Genomic DNA, 18186 nt, shown 5'->3' with positions numbered 1-18186 from the left:
ACATAATTGGTGAATGATACTTAATGACAACAGTTATGGACATTCATAAAGGCTTCATGTTCACGACAGGTATCATGACATATTTATGGCAGTGTAGTGATAGTCTTATGCACACCCTTTCAAATAAAATGTTACTGGTATCATTATGCTGTATTTTACAAGACAAAAGCGAAGATAAAAGAAATATCAGAGGTAATTATAGTGTCCATAATTTGCTGATAGTTCTCTGGTAAGAACAGTGTAATTAGAATTTATATAAAATATATTTAAGTATTGGTTAACTAATGCATGACTCATGACGATTCAGTGCTTGAATTAATTCAGGATGGATCGTGTTTCTTTTTCTCACCACAAACACATGATGGAGTCACTGCGACTTGATGTGATATAGTTCACACTTAGATCATCAGTTGAAGAATGTTAATTCACTTCATACTTCATACATTAAATGATATGCATCAAATCAGCTGGATTTCAGTTACATAAGTGTGTTTGTGCAACTGTATTTATGTTTATTATGTAAATGTTTACATCTATCGAATTTGATTAAAAACATAGCTTTGTATTTCTATGAGAGCAGTTACTGTTCTGCCCTCAGAGAGGCTGAACAAATGCACGGGTCTGAAATAAACTTTTTTTAATGTAGCTGCAATCCAGCTAATCACATACCTGTGAATTAACATTCCTTACACTGATTTATTAAGTGTGAACTAATCCAATCAAGTGACAGTGGCTTGATGATTTGATAGAGGTGAGTAAAAGTAATTCGTGATACGTTCTGCAATTCAAGCTTTGAATCAACATGAGTTGTGTATTACTTAACCATTATTTATCATTAATTATATTATATTATATTATTCGATTATATTATTAAGTTTATGATTTGCAGTTCACATCTCACAAGAGCTGCCTCAAAGATTTGTGAACTAGCTCACATTCATAGCTCACCATTTCACAATTTGAACTAAGTTTACATTCCCAAAGTCAAACTAGTTCACATGCATGTCTCCCATTTCTTAGTGTAATTTTAAAAAGAACCTCCTCCTACCAGGGATGCTGAAGTATAGTCATGTCATACTAAATGATGCATCTTTTTTGTTATAATTTGTATGGCCAGGATAATTTATATCTATAGTTGGTAATAACAATTTTCAAGCTTTTTACACTACAGCAAACTACTGCTGTATTATTGAAATTTCCAGCTGGGAACTTGGAAATTACAACTTCCCATTTCAACTGAGTGCACCAATAAGGAACTATAAGGAGCAGATCCATCCATCTGTTTTTCACTGTAACAGAGACTCCAGTCTGCGGTGTAGCCTAGGTCATACACTTCATACTGCATAATCAAAGAAACTTTTTAGGCAATATCGTTGACACTTCTGTCCATATTCATTTTGCACTCTCACTCTCTCACTCTCTCTCTCTCACTCTCTGTCTCTCTGCTTTGAGTCTGCATCACACTTTTTTTTATTGTTGGTTGAAGATGTGAGCTCTCAGCTGTGAACAACACTCAGATTCATGTTCATGAGTGGCAAACTGTGTTCAGATCACCAGAAACATGAACACGTTCAATAAGCGATGCTCTTTTAGCACGTGCATGCACAGCTGTGATGATTTGCACCCTTATTGTGAAGTGTAACTAACCTTGCATGGGTCCTGACCCCGCAGTTTGGAACCACTGATCTAGACCAGCAAGGCAGCATTTTACTCATGACGGATAGTCAAGAAAACTCATTTAATTACTCCAAACTCTTTAATAACTAATATTTCATTATGAGATCTCAGTGTCCCTAGTTTCCTTTTGATAGTTTGTGTCTTGACATGATGATTCATGATGGTTTTTACTAAATGTGACACAAAAAAAACAATCATTACATTTGTCTAACTTGCTGTACCAACCTCCTCCACCCTGTGCAACTCTTGCTCCTTCACCCCTGCTTGTCCATGTTTGGCCCCCTCCTCCCAACCGGCCCTGAAAACCTCCACCACCCACCTCTTTCCATCACTGGCTCCTCTGCTCTTGTCCCCATGTGTCTGCATTATAGTCACAGTACAGATTTACCTCAGCCGCTCTGCCAAACGGACGGGGACCAGCGGCAGCCCCGCGGCTTCGGCTGTAACGGCCCGTTCAGCCGCCAACCCCCAACAGCAAACCTCAGAAAGCATCAAGGCCAGCATGGCCAGAAAGGGCGGTGCCGCCAAGCTGCCACCGATCAGAAAGACCCCGAATTTTAGTCTCCAGCTGAGAAAGTCAGGCAGTTTGTCATCATACTCTCCTCTTGATACACCCAGTTATCGCAGCCCCGTCAAGTCTCCCAGCCAGTACTTCCAGATTTGTTACTAGCTGAGTCCGACAGTCACTTCTCTAGATTTAAGAGTTTATTCCAGTTATTAAGCTTTAATATATCCGAGCCAGTCAATACAGAGCCAAGTTCATGGTTTTATATCAGATCTATACCATTAAAACCTCTCATACCAAAGAAGTTGCAGAGAGATTGCAGATTTTTTAGCAACACCTAATGGAAAACAATAACAAAACAAGTCCAAATTTCTTATAGGTGAGATTGGGAGCTTGTTTTATATACTATAGTCTTTTCTTTTAGTGAGATAAAGAAAATGTGGACATTAATGGTTCCTTTTGTTTGATTTTGTTCCCTTAATGTTTTCTGCATGAATTCTTTTTCAGTGTTAGCATGTTTTAAATCAATGACGGTTTCTCATTATCCCCTTTTCTAAGCTTGGATCTGTTTGTTATTTGTTTGTTTTTTTCATAACATTTCCATTGCTCTCTGCTTGTGTCTGCATTTTATGTTGGTTAACCTCTGCTGTGAGCTGAATATTTATGAGTTTTCAAAGTGTTCTAAAACGCTCTTTGTTGTTGTCATAAGAATGTCTCTGAAATGACTAATAAAGTCAGTTAAAAAGCTGGTTTGTTTGTGTTTGCAAATTCTGTTATTTGTTGTCTTTAATTGAGTCCTGAGCAAAAAAAAAAAAAACATCATGTCACATCCTTCCATTATCCTATAATCCTGTCACACATTCAACATTGTCATTGTCATTCACATCATTATAAGACATTGTTTTATGCTTCAGTGTCATGTCTGTGCTTTTTGCATACTGTCATATATTTAAAAAAATGTGATACCTAAAAAATAACTGACATAATTCCACCAGTCTCATGTGTTTTTCTACATGTATATTATCTCACTGATCCTTTCTGTTGCTTTTTCTAGAGGAAGGTTATGTGAAAATGTACTTGAAGGGTCGTCCCATCACCATGTTCATGCCCAAAGAGCAGGTGGACAGCTACTGCCTGGAGGCCAGAGCCGAGCTGCCCAGCAACAAACTCAAACTGGACTGGGTGTATCCTTTCACTGCCGCTTCGGAATGGGAATTTTCAGAGGAAATAAAAAGTCCTGCGCATGATTCGGAAAGTTGTGAAAAGTAATCTTCTGTGGAGAGTAAATCCAGATTGGCCTGTGATGTAGTTAAGAGAGGAAGCTGACAAATGTGTCCCTGGCTGTCAGAGTAGATCTGCTCAGATGTTCATTTTCACCATGCAGCGCTGCCGCAGTTGGAGTCAGGCTCATCGCTCTGCAGCCTGCAGTCAGTAATAACCTGCACACAGCTGGCAGGCTGAGACGCCACCAGTCAGCCGCTCCTCTTGTGCTGTTTTATTTTTGTTTTGTTTCATTTCGTGGTGTCCCTCTTTCTTTCATTTGTTGAAGAATGAATGAATGTAGTGTGTTGTTCAGTCGAGCAGAAAGCCGCGAGGGAAAAAGCCAAAAGGGAGACAAAGAAAAGATTAAATCTAGGGAGAGAAACACACGCACACATACACAGAAATAGACCTGTGTGCTCTACATTTTGTATGTTGAATCCAGTATGAACTAGATCACAAATAGATTATGTGAATACATTAAACACATGCACACAGTAGATGATTTAATGTTTCATAGTGTAATTTGAATGCATTTAATGTATTTTTGTAGTTTCTGACCTTCATGTTATTAAAAAAATGGAGTAAAGGTGCATATTTGTGTCTAAATACTATGTCTGCTGTGTTGTATTCAAGACCACCTGAGCCGAGAATAAGTCATGACAGAGACCAAGTCAAGACCAAGTGCTGTCGCGTCTCCAGCTCTCTCACCCAAGTGACGGAGATGTACCACAGCGTGTAGTGCTGACATTAGCTGACACTGATGTAACTTAACTGTATATACATTAGTCACAAAGCTTTATGTGGCCCGTCTCATCATTGTTTATCAAAAGCAAAAAAATAACTTTGCTAGCTAGCTTTGCTGGTGTCACTTACACTTTTGCATAACTGACCCCCCGCCACCACTTTTTGCTGTGTGCTCGTTAAACCGCTGAGCAAAATTGGTCAACCTCAGTCAACTTTCTCTTTTTCCTGTGAAAGCAACATATAGTGTCACATATGTTGGTAGAACAGAAGCTAAACAGCTAGCTAATGGTAGGAAAACAATGGCTTACCAAACCAACAATGGCAAGTCGCCAAAGTTCTTGTTTTGTCCAACAGGTCAATATCCAAAGCTTTTAATTTTATAGTCACATAAAACAAAAAAGCAGCAAATCTTCACAAGTGCAAACCTGGAAGCTCCCAATGTTTAGCTTGAAAAATGATCTAATTTTCTGTTGATTGATTGATTGATTGTTTCAGCTCTGTTTTGGATATTATTCTTGTTTTGTTCCTTGACCAATTTGAAATTCCAGTTACGGTTATCGTGGTCGAGACTGTCGCTCCAACCTTTACTTGTTGCCCACTGGAGAAACAGTGTATTTCATCGCCTCAGTGGTCGTCCTCTTCAATGTGGATGAGCAGCTGCAGAGACACTACACTGGACACACAGATGACATCAAATGGTGAGAGACACACACACACTGACCCGAGGGACTGCTTCCACATGCAGTCAACTGCAGCTCACATCACATCTGTCATCTGCCTTTCATCTCTGATCCCTGTTAGAGCTGATATTTCAACTCTTATTTTCTACAATCCTCACAGGCTGTAGAGTTTATTCATAGCAAGTTTTCCTTTACAGGAATTTCTGCACAGACATGTAAGTTCAAAACAGACTTATTACTTTAGTTTTGAAGCATTTTGGGGGGAATAATTGATTATTCTTATTTAGCATCATTGCATTCTGCCTTCCCAGCATCAAAACCGGTCAGACAAGACAAGAATGTTGTAACAACACCCAATTTTTAAATTTAGTACATTTTAGTGCCTGAACTTTTTCACTTTTACTTGAGTAAAGAAGAATCAGTAATTCTACTTTTACCAGAGTCACTTTTTACACAAGTATCTGTAGTTAAGTAAGGAATGATTGTACGTTTGCCATCCCTGGTGCAGGGTAACCTTAAAAAGACACGTCCTTGATTATGCTGTTTCACTCTGAGGTTAATCAAAGTTCAAATTATTAATGAACACTTTGAATTGCAGATCAAAGGATGGATTGCACACAGATTCTGACTCCTTTGAAGACAAAATGTTAGAGCTTTACACATGCTACGTGTGTTTCTACACCGCCATACCCAAAAGAGGATGAGTTTATCTTAAACTGTTTCATTTCTCCTCCTCACATTAGCACAGACGGCGTGTGGTAGCTACAGTGAATATCATATTCACAGCTTTAAGAGCCTCACTCACCAAATACAGCCTTTTATGTTCTGCTCATCTTTATTCACACACTCCTTTTGATGTTGAAAAAGCTTTTAACTGGTCTCATGTCTGTTTTCACATCTTTCTCTTCACCAGCCTGGCCGTCCATCCCGATAAAATCACCATAGCAACTGGGCAGGTGGCGGGCACCTCTTCAGATGGGAAAGTAAGTGAGAGAGATTGATATTTGATCACTTTAGCTCTCAGTGACTGATGTGTTATTGGAGTGAGGAGATATAGTTTAGAAAGAAATTATGTTTACTCAGCTGGAAGGTGAAACACATTCACTCAGCGTTCACTTACCATATATGTTTATTGAATTCAGTTTCACATCGCATCACACTGATGATATTTCTCTCCTGGTGTTGTGCCCATGTTTCTCTGTGTCTTTTCTTGGCAGCAGCTGGCTCCTCATGTCCGTGTGTGGGACTCCGTCAGCCTCAACACACTCCACGTTCTCGGCACAGGCTTCTTCGACCGAGCCTTGGTCTGCTTGGCGTTCTCCAAGTCGGTAAGGAAACACCACAGACACACCAAACAAGGACACTGAAGAGGTAGTTCTGATATTTTGATGAGTGAGGTACTTATCTATAGTCAGTGTGTTACCTACATTAGATGGCAGTCGCTACAGCCTCAGCTTGGAGAGGCAGCAGGATACTGGTGTAGGAAGCTGAGCACTGAACTCCCGGAGAACACGGAGCTGCTGGTCTACCGCCGCCTCAATCAGTTAGTTTGTTTCTGCTACTGTGTGACTTTTGGTGTTTTAAAAGGTTACCAAAGTCACACAATAACACAAACAAACTAACAGATCGAGGCACCGCTAGACCAACAACTCCTGCAATCCGTTAAGTAAAATGACTGTTTTCTCGTCAGAAAAAGGTGGTGAAAATATTCTAAATATAAAGTACACTTAAAATGATCTAGATTTTTTAGATGGGCCTTTTTAAAAGCTTTAAAACACAAGACATATTATGTGCTTACTTTTTCCAAATCAAATCAAAAAATCCAATCATCCCTTTAAGAACATTTTTGACTGTTCTTTGTCTCTTCTATACCACTTTGTCAGCACATAAACATGTGTTTGTGCCTTTTTCTGTTTGTTAGAATGGAGGGAACACATTGTGTGTGGTAGACGACTCCAATGATCATGTCCTCTCTGTCTGGGACTGGCAGAGAGAGGACAGACTGGCGGAGGTGAAGGTATGTGTGTGCATTTATGCATATACAGTGAATACCAGTATGCATACAGTTTCAACACTTACCCACTGTTTCTTGTTTTTCGCATGTTTCCGCTCAGTGCTCGAATGAATCCGTGTTCGCGGCAGACTTTCACCCGACAGACTGCAACATCATCGTGACCTGCGGCAAGTCTCACCTCTATTTCTGGAACCTGGAGAAAGGCATGCTGGTCAAGAAGCAGGGCCTGTTTGAGGTAGGACACCAGAACGTGTCCCACATGTTAGATCAATATCAAAGTCTGTCATAGAGGCAAACAGTGGTGGTCCAGGAAAAATGAAACAATTTGTGTTTGTTCTTATGTGTCTTGCAGAAACAGGAGAAGCCCAAGTTTGTGTTGTGTGTGACCTTTGCAGAAAATGGAGACGCCATCACAGGAGATTCGAGTGGGAACATCCTGGTGTGGGGAAAAGGCAAGTTAATTAATTAATTCCTTAAACCTTTATTAATACAGAGTGGCCCAGTGTGCGCACGTGGTCAAAAATCCAACATTTAAACAGGTATTAAAACCTAAAAAACTGCACTATATGTCTTTTTGTCTCTGATTTGTCTATCGATCACCCCGTCTGTCTGTCTGTCTGTCTGTTAATCTGCCCTCTTCAAGCAGTCGACCTTTATGTCCGACCAACTGAACCTTCTCATCCATCTCATCCCATCTCTGTCACTCAGGCACTAATCGTATCAGCCACGTCATCCAGGGAGCTCACGAGGGCAGCATCTTTGCTCTGACCATGCTAAGGAATGGCACACTTGTGTCTGGAGGAAAAGACCGCAGGCTCGTCTCCTGGGACAGCAGCTACCAGCAGATACAGACAGTGGAGGTGAGGCAAAGTTCAGCAGAAAGCAGAGAGCGTCCTAATGATCTGATCTTCTATTGCCACATTCTGTTAATATGTTCTAATAAAATGTTAGGCTACATATCCAGCTCCCTCTCTTTAAGTAGGTTTCTCATATTAGCCAGAAATTGCGCTCCCGCCTGAGGCGGCGGACTGTGCCTTCTGAATACTGCACGATATCATAAATATTACAGAGGATGAGACGCTCTCAGTGAGATTCATGGATATTTATAGTGGTGAGAATTAGGGGTCGCTCGTGTCTTATTTGCTCTAAAGAGACCGCATTATGCAGTAAAAGATTAGTAGGCAAATGTTGGATTCCAGGTGAACAGATGGTTTTCATGATTATTTTATTTTCTCCACAGGTGCCCGAGTTGTTTGGTCCCATCAGGACCATCGCAGAGGGCAGAGGAGAAACTGTGCTCATCGGGACCACGAAGAACTTTGTTCTGCAAGGCAGTTTGGATGGAGAGTTCATGCCTATTACACAGGTACACATACGAAAATACACATTTGTAATACAATGTAGAGATAACTAATGACTATTTATGACTATTTCTATCATCGATTAATCTGCTAGTTATTTCCTCAATAAATCAATGTTGTTTGGTCTATAAAATGTCAAAAGTCCATCACAGTCTCCCAGAGCCCAAGATGACACTTCATCTAATCTGACCAACAGTTCACAAATTAAAAATTAAGTTTACAAAAAAATAATAACTCAGAGAAAAGCAGGAAATATTGAATTAGAGGAGCTGGAGCCAGAGAATATTAGTGTAAAACAATGAATCAATTGTCAAAATAGATGCAGGTTGATTAATCATTCATTTTTGCAGCTCTACTATGATACTCTGCAGGTATTCTGCACAAAATACAGCTGACATTTGAAGGGCTGTGTTGTTGTCTCCTCTGCAGGGTCACACTGATGAGTTGTGGGGTCTGGCCATCCACCCCTGGAAGCCTCAGTTCCTCACCTGTGGTTATGACAGGCAGGTCTGCCTGTGGGACTCGAGTTCCCATCAGCTCATCTGGACCAAGAGTATGGAGGTAAGTTTAGTCAACACTGCCCCCTGGGGTAAATCAGGGGAATTACACAGCATACAACAAACGATACCTCAGGAAACTATTTATCTCTATCATTTTATCAGTTCTGATGCCAGGAATTTTACATTTTACGATTACAAATTAACATGCATTGTTTCAGTTTTGAGTGAATTCTTATCACTGACATTAAAGATCCCCTCCAGACATGTTTCATAACACACAAAACCAATCCTCATTCAGCAGTAATTTGTGTCTAAGACAAAAGTCCAGTGACCTTCTGGAAAATTGCGTATATTTCTTCATACTCAAAATCCAGAATATATGAATAAGCAAATATTTTTTGCTCAGTTTAACTTAGTTTATTAGTTTATTTTTAGGGGATAAGTACGGAAAAACACTGACAGTTGCGGAACCACTGTCTGATGTACTGTACATGTGTTTATAGCCAAAGATAATTTCCAACACCAGTACCTTAATGGCAATTGGTAAAATTACAGTTTAAAATTTAAAAAATGGTTTGTATAGTAATTGAGAATAGCCATCCATGAGTGAACAAGAAAACTTCTAGATCATGTATTCAATTTTTTTTTGTTCTTTTTATGTCTTTGGACAATTTGAGATTTCACCGCACATCAAATTTGTGTATGTTGCATATTGAACAATGATTTTCCTCCAAACTAGTTGTGATATCCCAAAAATATGCTCGTACACACACGTATCAAACTGAAATTTAAGTTGAGCACAGAGAAACTTCACATACATACATAGATTATTCTGCAAAGTTCAGTTCAAACATACAAAAAAAGGCAAAAACATTTTTGAGTATATGACTTCTATTTAATGCTTTATTGACCAATAGATTTACAAACAGCACGGCAAGTCAACCATGGTATTAAAAACCTGGACATATGTCTGTGTAAGAGAAAACAAACAAAAAGAAATAAACAACTATACATTACATACAGTAAACAGTAAAAAAAAAAATCATTATATTCATTATAACAGGCACTGAAAATGGATTTGAGGACTGTAAATATCCTCCTCTTCTTCTTTCTGACAGGATGCTGCCCAGTCAGCAGGCTTCCACCCGTCTGGAGCTGTGGTTGCCATAGGAACCCAAACTGGCAGGTAGGGGATCTGTAAACAAAAAAAATAAAACCCTTTGCTGTTAGTCACTTTCTACAGAAATACAATGTTTGACTGCTTCAGGTAAAAAAAAAAAAAAGTTAAGAGAAAAGAGTCACTGAGCAGATTTTAATTATTATTGAACAGATGAAGAAGCAGATTGTTGATGAACAGTTTGTCATTGATCCTGCAGGTGGCTGGTGCTGGACACTGACTCTAAGGATCTCGTCACAGTGCACACAGATGGGAACGAACAGCTGTCTGTTATGAGCTATGGACCAGGTACTGTACGAGCGGTTCCCCTGAGCATGCAGAGCGTTGTATAGGGTTGGAAAATTACAACACAGGAACAGCATTAAGGATTATACAAAACAATACAAAAACTTGCATTTATTGTGGGGTTGTTGACATCAACAAATGAAAATGATCATTTCAGGTGTATAAATACATTGGGTTCAGGATAGTTTTTGATCTTTTAACATCTACATTTTGTTTTATTTTTTAATCAGTAATCTTCCTGTTTTCATTTATTTTATTTAGATGGTAACTTCCTGGCCATCGGTTCCCATGACAACTACATCTATATCTACGCTGTGGCAGAAAATGGGAGGAAGTACAGCCGAGTGGGGAAGTGCTCGGTGAGCACCTGTATTTATAATCCCCCCCCTCATCCGTGGCTCCTGTATTTTTAGTTCCACCCTGCATCAGCTTTATATTTAGTTCCCTCCTCAGCTCTATATTTGGGCCTCTTCTCTGTACACCCTGTCCTCCTCACTACATGTTGATAAAGAAGCTGTAAAATGATAAATGACAGCTAGCTGAGTCATACATCACTGTGTCTGCGTCAACATAATGACTAAGGGCTGTTATATCCCAACCGATTCACATTTTTAGGATTCTCTCTGGTGCATATCGCTTTTACTCCAGGAAGAATGTGATAAATAATCTAAGTTTTGCGTTATTCCTCAGGGTCACTCTAGTTTCATCACCCACCTGGACTGGTCAGTGGACTCCCAGTACCTGGTATCAAATTCAGGGGACTATGAGATACTGTACTGTGAGTATGATCAGTCTCATCCTCTCACTGCCTTTGTCATTTTGGTGGGTTTATGATCAGGGGATGGTACAGATAAAATTATGTTTAATTTTATCTTTTATCCTGCTCAGGAATCAGTGAATGCCTGACAATGATAATTTAATTCTCAAATAAAACAATATCAGTATTACAGGTCACTGAATTCTGGGGAAAGCAAAACAAAACATTGTTGTTTTGATTAAAAAGGTCAGACAATAATTGGCCTTTTTCCATCCTTCTGTGAGAAAATATGATCTGATTTTATGCTTTGCACGGTATGAGTCTGAAAAGCAGCACACACTGAAAGTTGTGTGTTACTTCACCTTGATAAGAAGTTAGAGTTGCACAGCCGGCCACCTGTAACTTAATACAGCATTTTTCCCAGGAGTGGCACCACAGACTCCCAGTTCCTAATACTGCAAATATATAAATGTTGCAATAGATAAAGACTTAAAGGATATTTATTTTAAAATGAAAAAGATTGACACTGAGTAAATATTCACGATTGGAAAAATATTTTATTCTTAAGAGTTTAAAAATCAGCCAATCCACTTCATCAAGACTGTGTGCATGTGGTTTGATTTTGATTCAAATTTTGCTGGACTTTGGTGCAGAGAAGAATGTGACATCATCTTTTTCCACTGAGCTCCACCCACTTAAGATCAGTGAGTAAAGTACAAATACAAAACAAACAACAAATAAATACAGAAAATCTCTGATGTGAAATAAACAAAACCGATGTAAGGAAAAAGCTGATTGAAGAAAAAGCTTTTCAGGGTCTTTAATGGATCATCAGTCATATAATGCTGACTCATAGTTAATTCATAGATTATTTTACGTCACCTAATTAGCTGGACTATTACATAGAAAATGGATATTTCAGACCATTCATTTGATCAGCCTCTCTGAAAGCAGAACAGTACTTCTTATGACAGAAATATGAAGCTGCCTTTATCAGACTGGTAGTCAGATGCAAATATCTACATGCTGCTGCATAATAAATCACATAGACTCAAAGTGATAAAAAAGAAAGATAAAGATAATAAATAATTTAATAAGATAAAGATAATTTCTTAATGCTGAACAACAGGAATTTATGATACAGCAGATAACAGCATCAGTTCACACATAAAATCATGAGTCATCTATTAATTACTTAAGAATGTGTTTTGCATCCTTATTATAAAATGTTACCAAGTTGTCAGTGTATAACAGTTAATTCAACACATAAACTCAAAATTTGAGTTGCCGAGAGCTGATTTTTGCTGTTAAGTAGGTGCTGAATGGTTATTTTAAAAAAAGGTGTTAAAATGACTCATGAGGGTGATGGACTCACAGCATATAAACACTGGCCTAGTGCTAATTTTTTTTTTTTAAAGTAACAGTACCCATGATTCTAATTTATTTTCCTCAGGGATCCCGTCAGTGTGTAAACAGGTGGTGAGTGTGGAGACCACCAGAGACATCGAGTGGGCCACCTACACCTGCGCTCTGGGCTTCCAGGTCTTCGGTAAGTGAAGGGCTTCATCATTCTCCCTCTTCAGGTGTGGGTTTGAGTTTTAATGTCAGTTCAGTAGACGTTTCCTCTCTCCCCTGCTCCTCAGGCTTGTGGCCCGACGGCTCAGACGGCACCGACATTAATGCCGTCTGCAGGAGCAATGATAAGAGCCTCCTGGTTACCGGGGACGACTTTGGGAAGGTCCATCTATTCTCGTACCCCTGCTCACAGTTCAGGGTAAGATACTGTGCGGTGTCAGGCAGGGAACCCTAGATTTGCAAAACAAACAAAATTTGTGCATGCTCTTCCTCAGGGTGTAAGTGCATCCAAAGTTTCCACCACAAATATAGTTTATTTTTATGACTTTTTTTATTCATCTGTCAGATGTCAAAATTAGTCATTTGCATTTTCGTTCCAGGCTCCCAGCCATGTTTACGGCGGCCACAGCAGTCACGTGACCAATGTGACCTTCCTGTACGACGACAGCTACCTGGTGTCGACTGGAGGAAAAGACATGAGCGTGATGCAGTGGAGGATAGTCTGAGGGACAGAGACAGAAACAGACACTGTCGGTTTCTTACTGCTGCTGGCCGGGGGACCTGAAACCCAGCTGAAGCAAACTGAACTGAACTGAACTGCACTAAACTGAACCGAACCAAACTTAAATTAACTCAGACACTAAAAACAAAAAGTGGATCTGCCTGAACTGAACTGAAGTGAATTGACAGAAGAGGAACCTGAGGTTTCTCATCCTGATCTGCTCTCAGATCCCAAATGAGATGAACTGTTGGAGGTGTAATGTGCTGTTGCTTGACATACAAACCTTGAATATTTCTCCTTTTCTTTATCCACACTACATGTAAAAACAAATCTCTCTTTCTCTCTCACGTACTGTAGCCTACTCACCAATGACATGAGACACAACAAATCAAAACGGATCAAATCCAACTAAACAGAACCAAAGGCTCTGACTTTCTGACTGCACTCGTACAGTTTGGCTTTCCCTGTTGTTGTATTGTGCACAGTCCTGCCACAGATAACGGACTGAAGAGGTTCTCCGACTGAATATCACCGCCACTGGAGATCCAAGAGCATTGTAACAAAAACTGTGTACGGAAAGAAAGAACATAGTGATTTTCTAATTGTTAAACTTTCTTTTATTTTGTATTTAACAACTCAGGAAAGCACTAGTGAAGCAGGACTCTTCCCTGTTATTAACATTGACATATCACGAGCCCTAAACACATCTAAACATGCAGAAGAGTGTGAACCACAGTTAATATCAGATGCAACTCTTGTCCAACCATTAACGATTTATTTGCTTTGGCTATTTGTGTAGGAAAACTACATATATAGTTGAGGCAAATGCTGACATTGGTGGACATTTACATACAGCAGAATACTGTGGATGAACAGGAGTCCAGTCAGATGTGATGTCTATATCTATGATCATCTGGGGAAATTATTTTAAGGGTAACAAAAAAAAATTTACAAACCCCAATTCCAAAAGGTTGGGACATTTTGTAAAACATAAATAAAAACAGGATGCAATGATTTGCAAAAATGGTTCACCCTATACTCAACTGAATACAGTACAAAGACTAAGTATTAATGTTCAAACTTTATTTATTTTTTTGTAAATATATATTTATTCTGAATTTGATGCCTGCAACGTGCCAAAAATGTTGGGTCAGCAGCATGTTTACCACTGAGATACATCACCTTTTCTTTTAACAACACTCACTAAGTGTTTGGAAACGGAGGACAATAATTGTTGAAGTTTCAGGGGCAAAATTCCTTCCCATTCCTGCTTGATATACGACTTCAGGTGCTCAACAGTCCCGGGTCTCCCTTGTCGTATTTTGCGCTTCATAATGCATCACAAGTTTTCCTTTTTCTGGATTCTCTTTTAAGGATATGGTGGATTGTCGATGATGAAATCCCGAAATTCCTTGCTATCGTGTGTTGAGAAGCATTGGACTTAAACTGTTGGACTATTGACTGTTTGCACATGTAGTTTTTCACAAAGTGGTGAACTTTGCTCCCATCCTTGCTTGTGAATCACTGAGCCTTTTGAGGATTCCCCTTTAAAATGTTCCCAGTTTTTTGTTGCCTCTGCCTCAACATTTTTGGAACGTATTACAGGCATCAAATGTATGAGTGTATATTTACAAAAAAAACAAAGTTTATCAGTTTGGACATTAAAAAAATTTGTCTTTGCACTGTATTCACATGAGTATAGTTTGAAAGGGATTAGCAAATCATTGAATTCTGTTTTTATGTACAATTTAGACAGTGCCCCAACTTTTTTTTGGAATGGGGGTGTGTATATTATCAGGATTCAGTGTTAGGATTTTAACCATTTTCCATACCGATTTTCTGCATCATTTTTTTTTTTTTTTGTTTTGTGCTTCCAGGTCTTTAAAAAAAGACGTTTTTTTCTATTATTTATTGATCATGAGTCAGATCCTTCACTGCCAATTTCAGTTTTCCCTACAACAAATCCCTGATTAATCCCAGATGTGTAAATATACTGAGAGGCTTGAAACACATATGATCAAAAGTGTGGGTGAATATACAGTATTTGAAACTGTTTCAGAGTTTGGGAATGAGTTGTTGTATATTCCTTTGCTTTGAGGTGCAAGGAAAATGAAAATCAAGCATGCATTTGGGTTTTTAAATGATGTGAAACGATTTCAGATCTGTATCTATCTGCATTTTATTGCACCGAGAACAGTTTAGGAGGGGGAGGGTTGAGACCATTACACTGTAACTGTTAACGTCTGATGTGCACCATCAGTCACTGGCGAGATATTTAACTGAACCTTCTTGAGGTGTTTTTTTTTTTTTTTTTACTACGATGCACTGCTTCAGCCTGATGAACACACAGCAGGTCTATTCACCTGCACAACAGAACAAGCAAATCACCATTTAGCGCTTACCGGAGCTTTTCATGAACCAACGATGTCTGCTTTTAACCCCACAAGCTGCGTGCTGTACGTAGCACGTCATGCTCGCTCATCTCGTGGTAAACGGCAAGCCGATGTGACACACATGCATGAATAAACAATATTTCTTGGATTGGGGTTCAGCAGATTATGACCAGAACTGCCACAGATATGAGGCGTATTGGTATTGTTTTGATTGTTAGAGAGTTGTCTTATCAGGAAAAAAAAAAATAATCTTCTAACAGCAGTGATATAAAGTCACCACTCTACAGGGTGAATGTAACATGGTTTGTCTTACCACTAAACACTTGGGCTGCAGAATACCATTGAACATTTAACATTTTGTCTGAAAGTAAATGCAACATGAAATTCCTATGAGGCTGCGTTTTATATTTTCCACTTTGTGACATTTTTTTTTTTTGGTATGTTTTTATGTTTTTTTTATTTTACATCTTTACTTTAGTATTTTTATACTGTTGCAAGGTTTATATTTCTTCATGATCACATAGTAGTAAAAAGTAAAAGATGTTACAGCAGAATACTGTACTTAAAGCTTCTATACAACACCAAAATACTATATAGTGTGGAAACCCACTTCTGCCAGTGTGTCAATAAATAAAATATAGGTTCCGTAAGTCATAAATGAGATACCTTGAAATAGCAACTCAGTACGTTAAAGTAATGAAAAACTTTCTCAAAGTAATTACTGAGACACTAAGATTTTAAGAAAGTTTCTCATTATTCTTGGATACTAATTATATAATCTGGGAAACTACCTGAAATATTTTAATTACTATCTCATTATTTTTGAGATACTAACTCAAAGTTTTAGAAAGTTTCTTAATATTTTGAAATACTGCTCAAATATTTTGAGAAACTAAATGAATATTTTGAAATACTAGCTCATTATTTCAAGATACTAATTAAATATTTTGAGTTACTAATTAAATATTTAGTATCTCATTATTCTGCAATATTACTTTAAGCTGTTAATTAAATAATTAGAGATACTATCTGTGTTCTGAGATCCTAATTAAAAAATATTTATCATGTTATTTTTAGATATTATATATATTTAGATATTTCTCCTTCTACTGTCACACAGGTTCGTCTTTTTTCATCACCCTGGGGGAGATGATTTTTTGCAGACATACTAGTGATCTCTGGGTGGAGGTAGGGGGGCGTCAGTGGGCTGCATGTGTGCGTCTTGGCCGCAGGTGGGCAGCATTGAGCCGGTCTGTCTCCCCCTCCTCCCCTCTTCCTTCGCACGCAGTATTAGCATTTTCCCCTCAAATCTCTCCTCGTCACCAAAACACTCCGAATGGGAAGAAAATATGGCATGAGGGAGGCGGCGGCTGACGACCACCGTTCACCGTCTTGTACCGAGCAGGAGCCCCGACTGAACATGGACTTAAGGATACACGGCGGCAGCGCGTGTGGAGAGCAGAGACAACGGAACACAAAGCGGCTGGGAGACAACGCTTAACACGACTCCTCATCATCATCTTCAGCCTGTGATATCTCTACAGAGGCGCACAAGGGACACGCTGTGTGAGCTGAATCGAGCCTCCCAGACTGTAAATATACAGAAAAATAAGCGGACCGGTGGTCCTATTCATCAGCCCCATCAGTGCCATCATCTCCGGCAGAATAAAAGACGAGGAAAATGAGGTAAGCGGCGGCAGCACCATGCGCTTCTCTCTTTGACGCGTCATGACAGATGCGCACCGACACTCAGCCCTCTGCCTCCAGCCCGCATCTGCATTTATACATTTATCTTATCAGAATATACAACAGATAATAATGTCGTGCAGCATCTTAGACATCTTGTGGCTCATTTTCCTCCTCATAGAGACAGCATTATGAGCATCCAGGGGCCCACCCACTGGGCCTCGGCTCCATATAGACGTCCTTTACGGTCCTAATGTACACGGCGACTCATTTATATCAGTTTCCCCCAATATTAGCCCTCTATTGTCACCGCCGGACCCGCCCAGTGTGGTCAATGCAGGATTAAAGCCAGGCTAATGTTGTCATGGAAACGACAGCATCATGTATTTCTGCACATAAGCTGCACCTGGTGAGATAAAACGCTGGTTACGTTACAGGGTGAGTGGCTGCAGGGGGGGGAAATAGGATAAGAGAGGGCGCATATAACCATGGCAGGGGGAGGAGGAGGGTGTTTATTCTGGTGGTTGCCAGGCAGGTTAACAGACCCCACCACCACCCACACACACACACCCACCCACCCCCACCCACCCCTCCTCACACACACCTACATAAGCCTACTCCATGACGGATCCACACACTCAGTCTATATGTCTCATGGTAAAATCAGTTTTCTCTATCGAGGCTATGGTGCACTCTTAGAAATAAAGGTGGTAACTAGTACCATAAAGGGTTCTGCGGCTTGTCCCCAAAGGAGAACCTTTTTTTCTTCCTGATAGAACCTTTTATAAAGGGTTCTCTTGGAACTGTTCTGCCTAGAGGCCAACATAGAGTGTTATACCTAGAACTATTTGTGAGAGGTTTCACCCAGAACCACCTATGAGAGGTTCTACAGGGTGTAATGGTTCCACTCAGAGCCCTCTCTGGGGTTTCTATCCAGAACCTTCCTCCTTCTAAGGTTGCTAACAAGAATCCACCCAGGGGGGTTCTACAGAGAACCCGTTATATTCAAAGGCTTTTATCTCAAACCTCCCCATGGGGTTCTACCAAGAACCCTTTTATACTCCAAG

At 39.6% G+C, this 18186-nt stretch overlaps 2 protein-coding genes across 7 annotated transcripts in view; both read left to right on the top strand.

The window, feature by feature from the left end:
• Positions 1-14109, top strand: part of eml1 (EMAP like 1) — a 73619-nt gene extending 59510 nt beyond the window's left edge. For 3 of the 6 annotated variants that reach the window (XM_084741754.1, XM_084741753.1, XM_084741751.1), the window contains 17 exons: positions 3237-3366; positions 4738-4887; positions 5783-5852; positions 6087-6197; positions 6791-6886; positions 6984-7118; positions 7236-7335; positions 7592-7743; positions 8124-8249; positions 8674-8805; positions 9863-9930; positions 10121-10209; positions 10468-10565; positions 10897-10984; positions 12417-12512; positions 12607-12737; positions 12919-14109. In XM_084741754.1, coding sequence (XP_084597880.1) covers positions 3237-3366; positions 4738-4887; positions 5783-5852; positions 6087-6197; positions 6791-6886; positions 6984-7118; positions 7236-7335; positions 7592-7743; positions 8124-8249; positions 8674-8805; positions 9863-9930; positions 10121-10209; positions 10468-10565; positions 10897-10984; positions 12417-12512; positions 12607-12737; positions 12919-13044 — 1898 coding nt within the window. In that variant the 3' untranslated portion in view covers positions 13045-14109. The remainder of the gene's footprint in view (positions 1-3236; positions 3367-4737; positions 4888-5782; positions 5853-6086; positions 6198-6790; positions 6887-6983; positions 7119-7235; positions 7336-7591; positions 7744-8123; positions 8250-8673; positions 8806-9862; positions 9931-10120; positions 10210-10467; positions 10566-10896; positions 10985-12416; positions 12513-12606; positions 12738-12918) is intronic. The other 3 variants (XM_084741757.1, XM_084741756.1, XM_084741752.1) reach the window with 2 other exon arrangements.
• Positions 14110-16595: 2486 nt separating this feature from the next.
• evla (Enah/Vasp-like a) overlaps positions 16596-18186 on the top strand; it is a 52021-nt gene continuing 50430 nt past the window's right edge. The window contains exon 1 of the mRNA XM_084743228.1: positions 16596-17119. Within this exon, the coding sequence (XP_084599354.1) occupies positions 17115-17119 (5 nt within the window). The 5' untranslated portion in view covers positions 16596-17114. The remainder of the gene's footprint in view (positions 17120-18186) is intronic.

Source organism: Lutjanus erythropterus, chromosome 18 (genome assembly GCF_056507025.1).
Source record: "Lutjanus erythropterus isolate fLutEry1 chromosome 18, fLutEry1.hap2, whole genome shotgun sequence".
In the NCBI taxonomy this organism is placed as follows: Eukaryota; Metazoa; Chordata; class Actinopteri; order Lutjaniformes; family Lutjanidae; genus Lutjanus; species Lutjanus erythropterus.
Note: the sequence above shows the minus strand (reverse complement) of the source record. Positions and strands in the feature narration are given on the sequence as shown.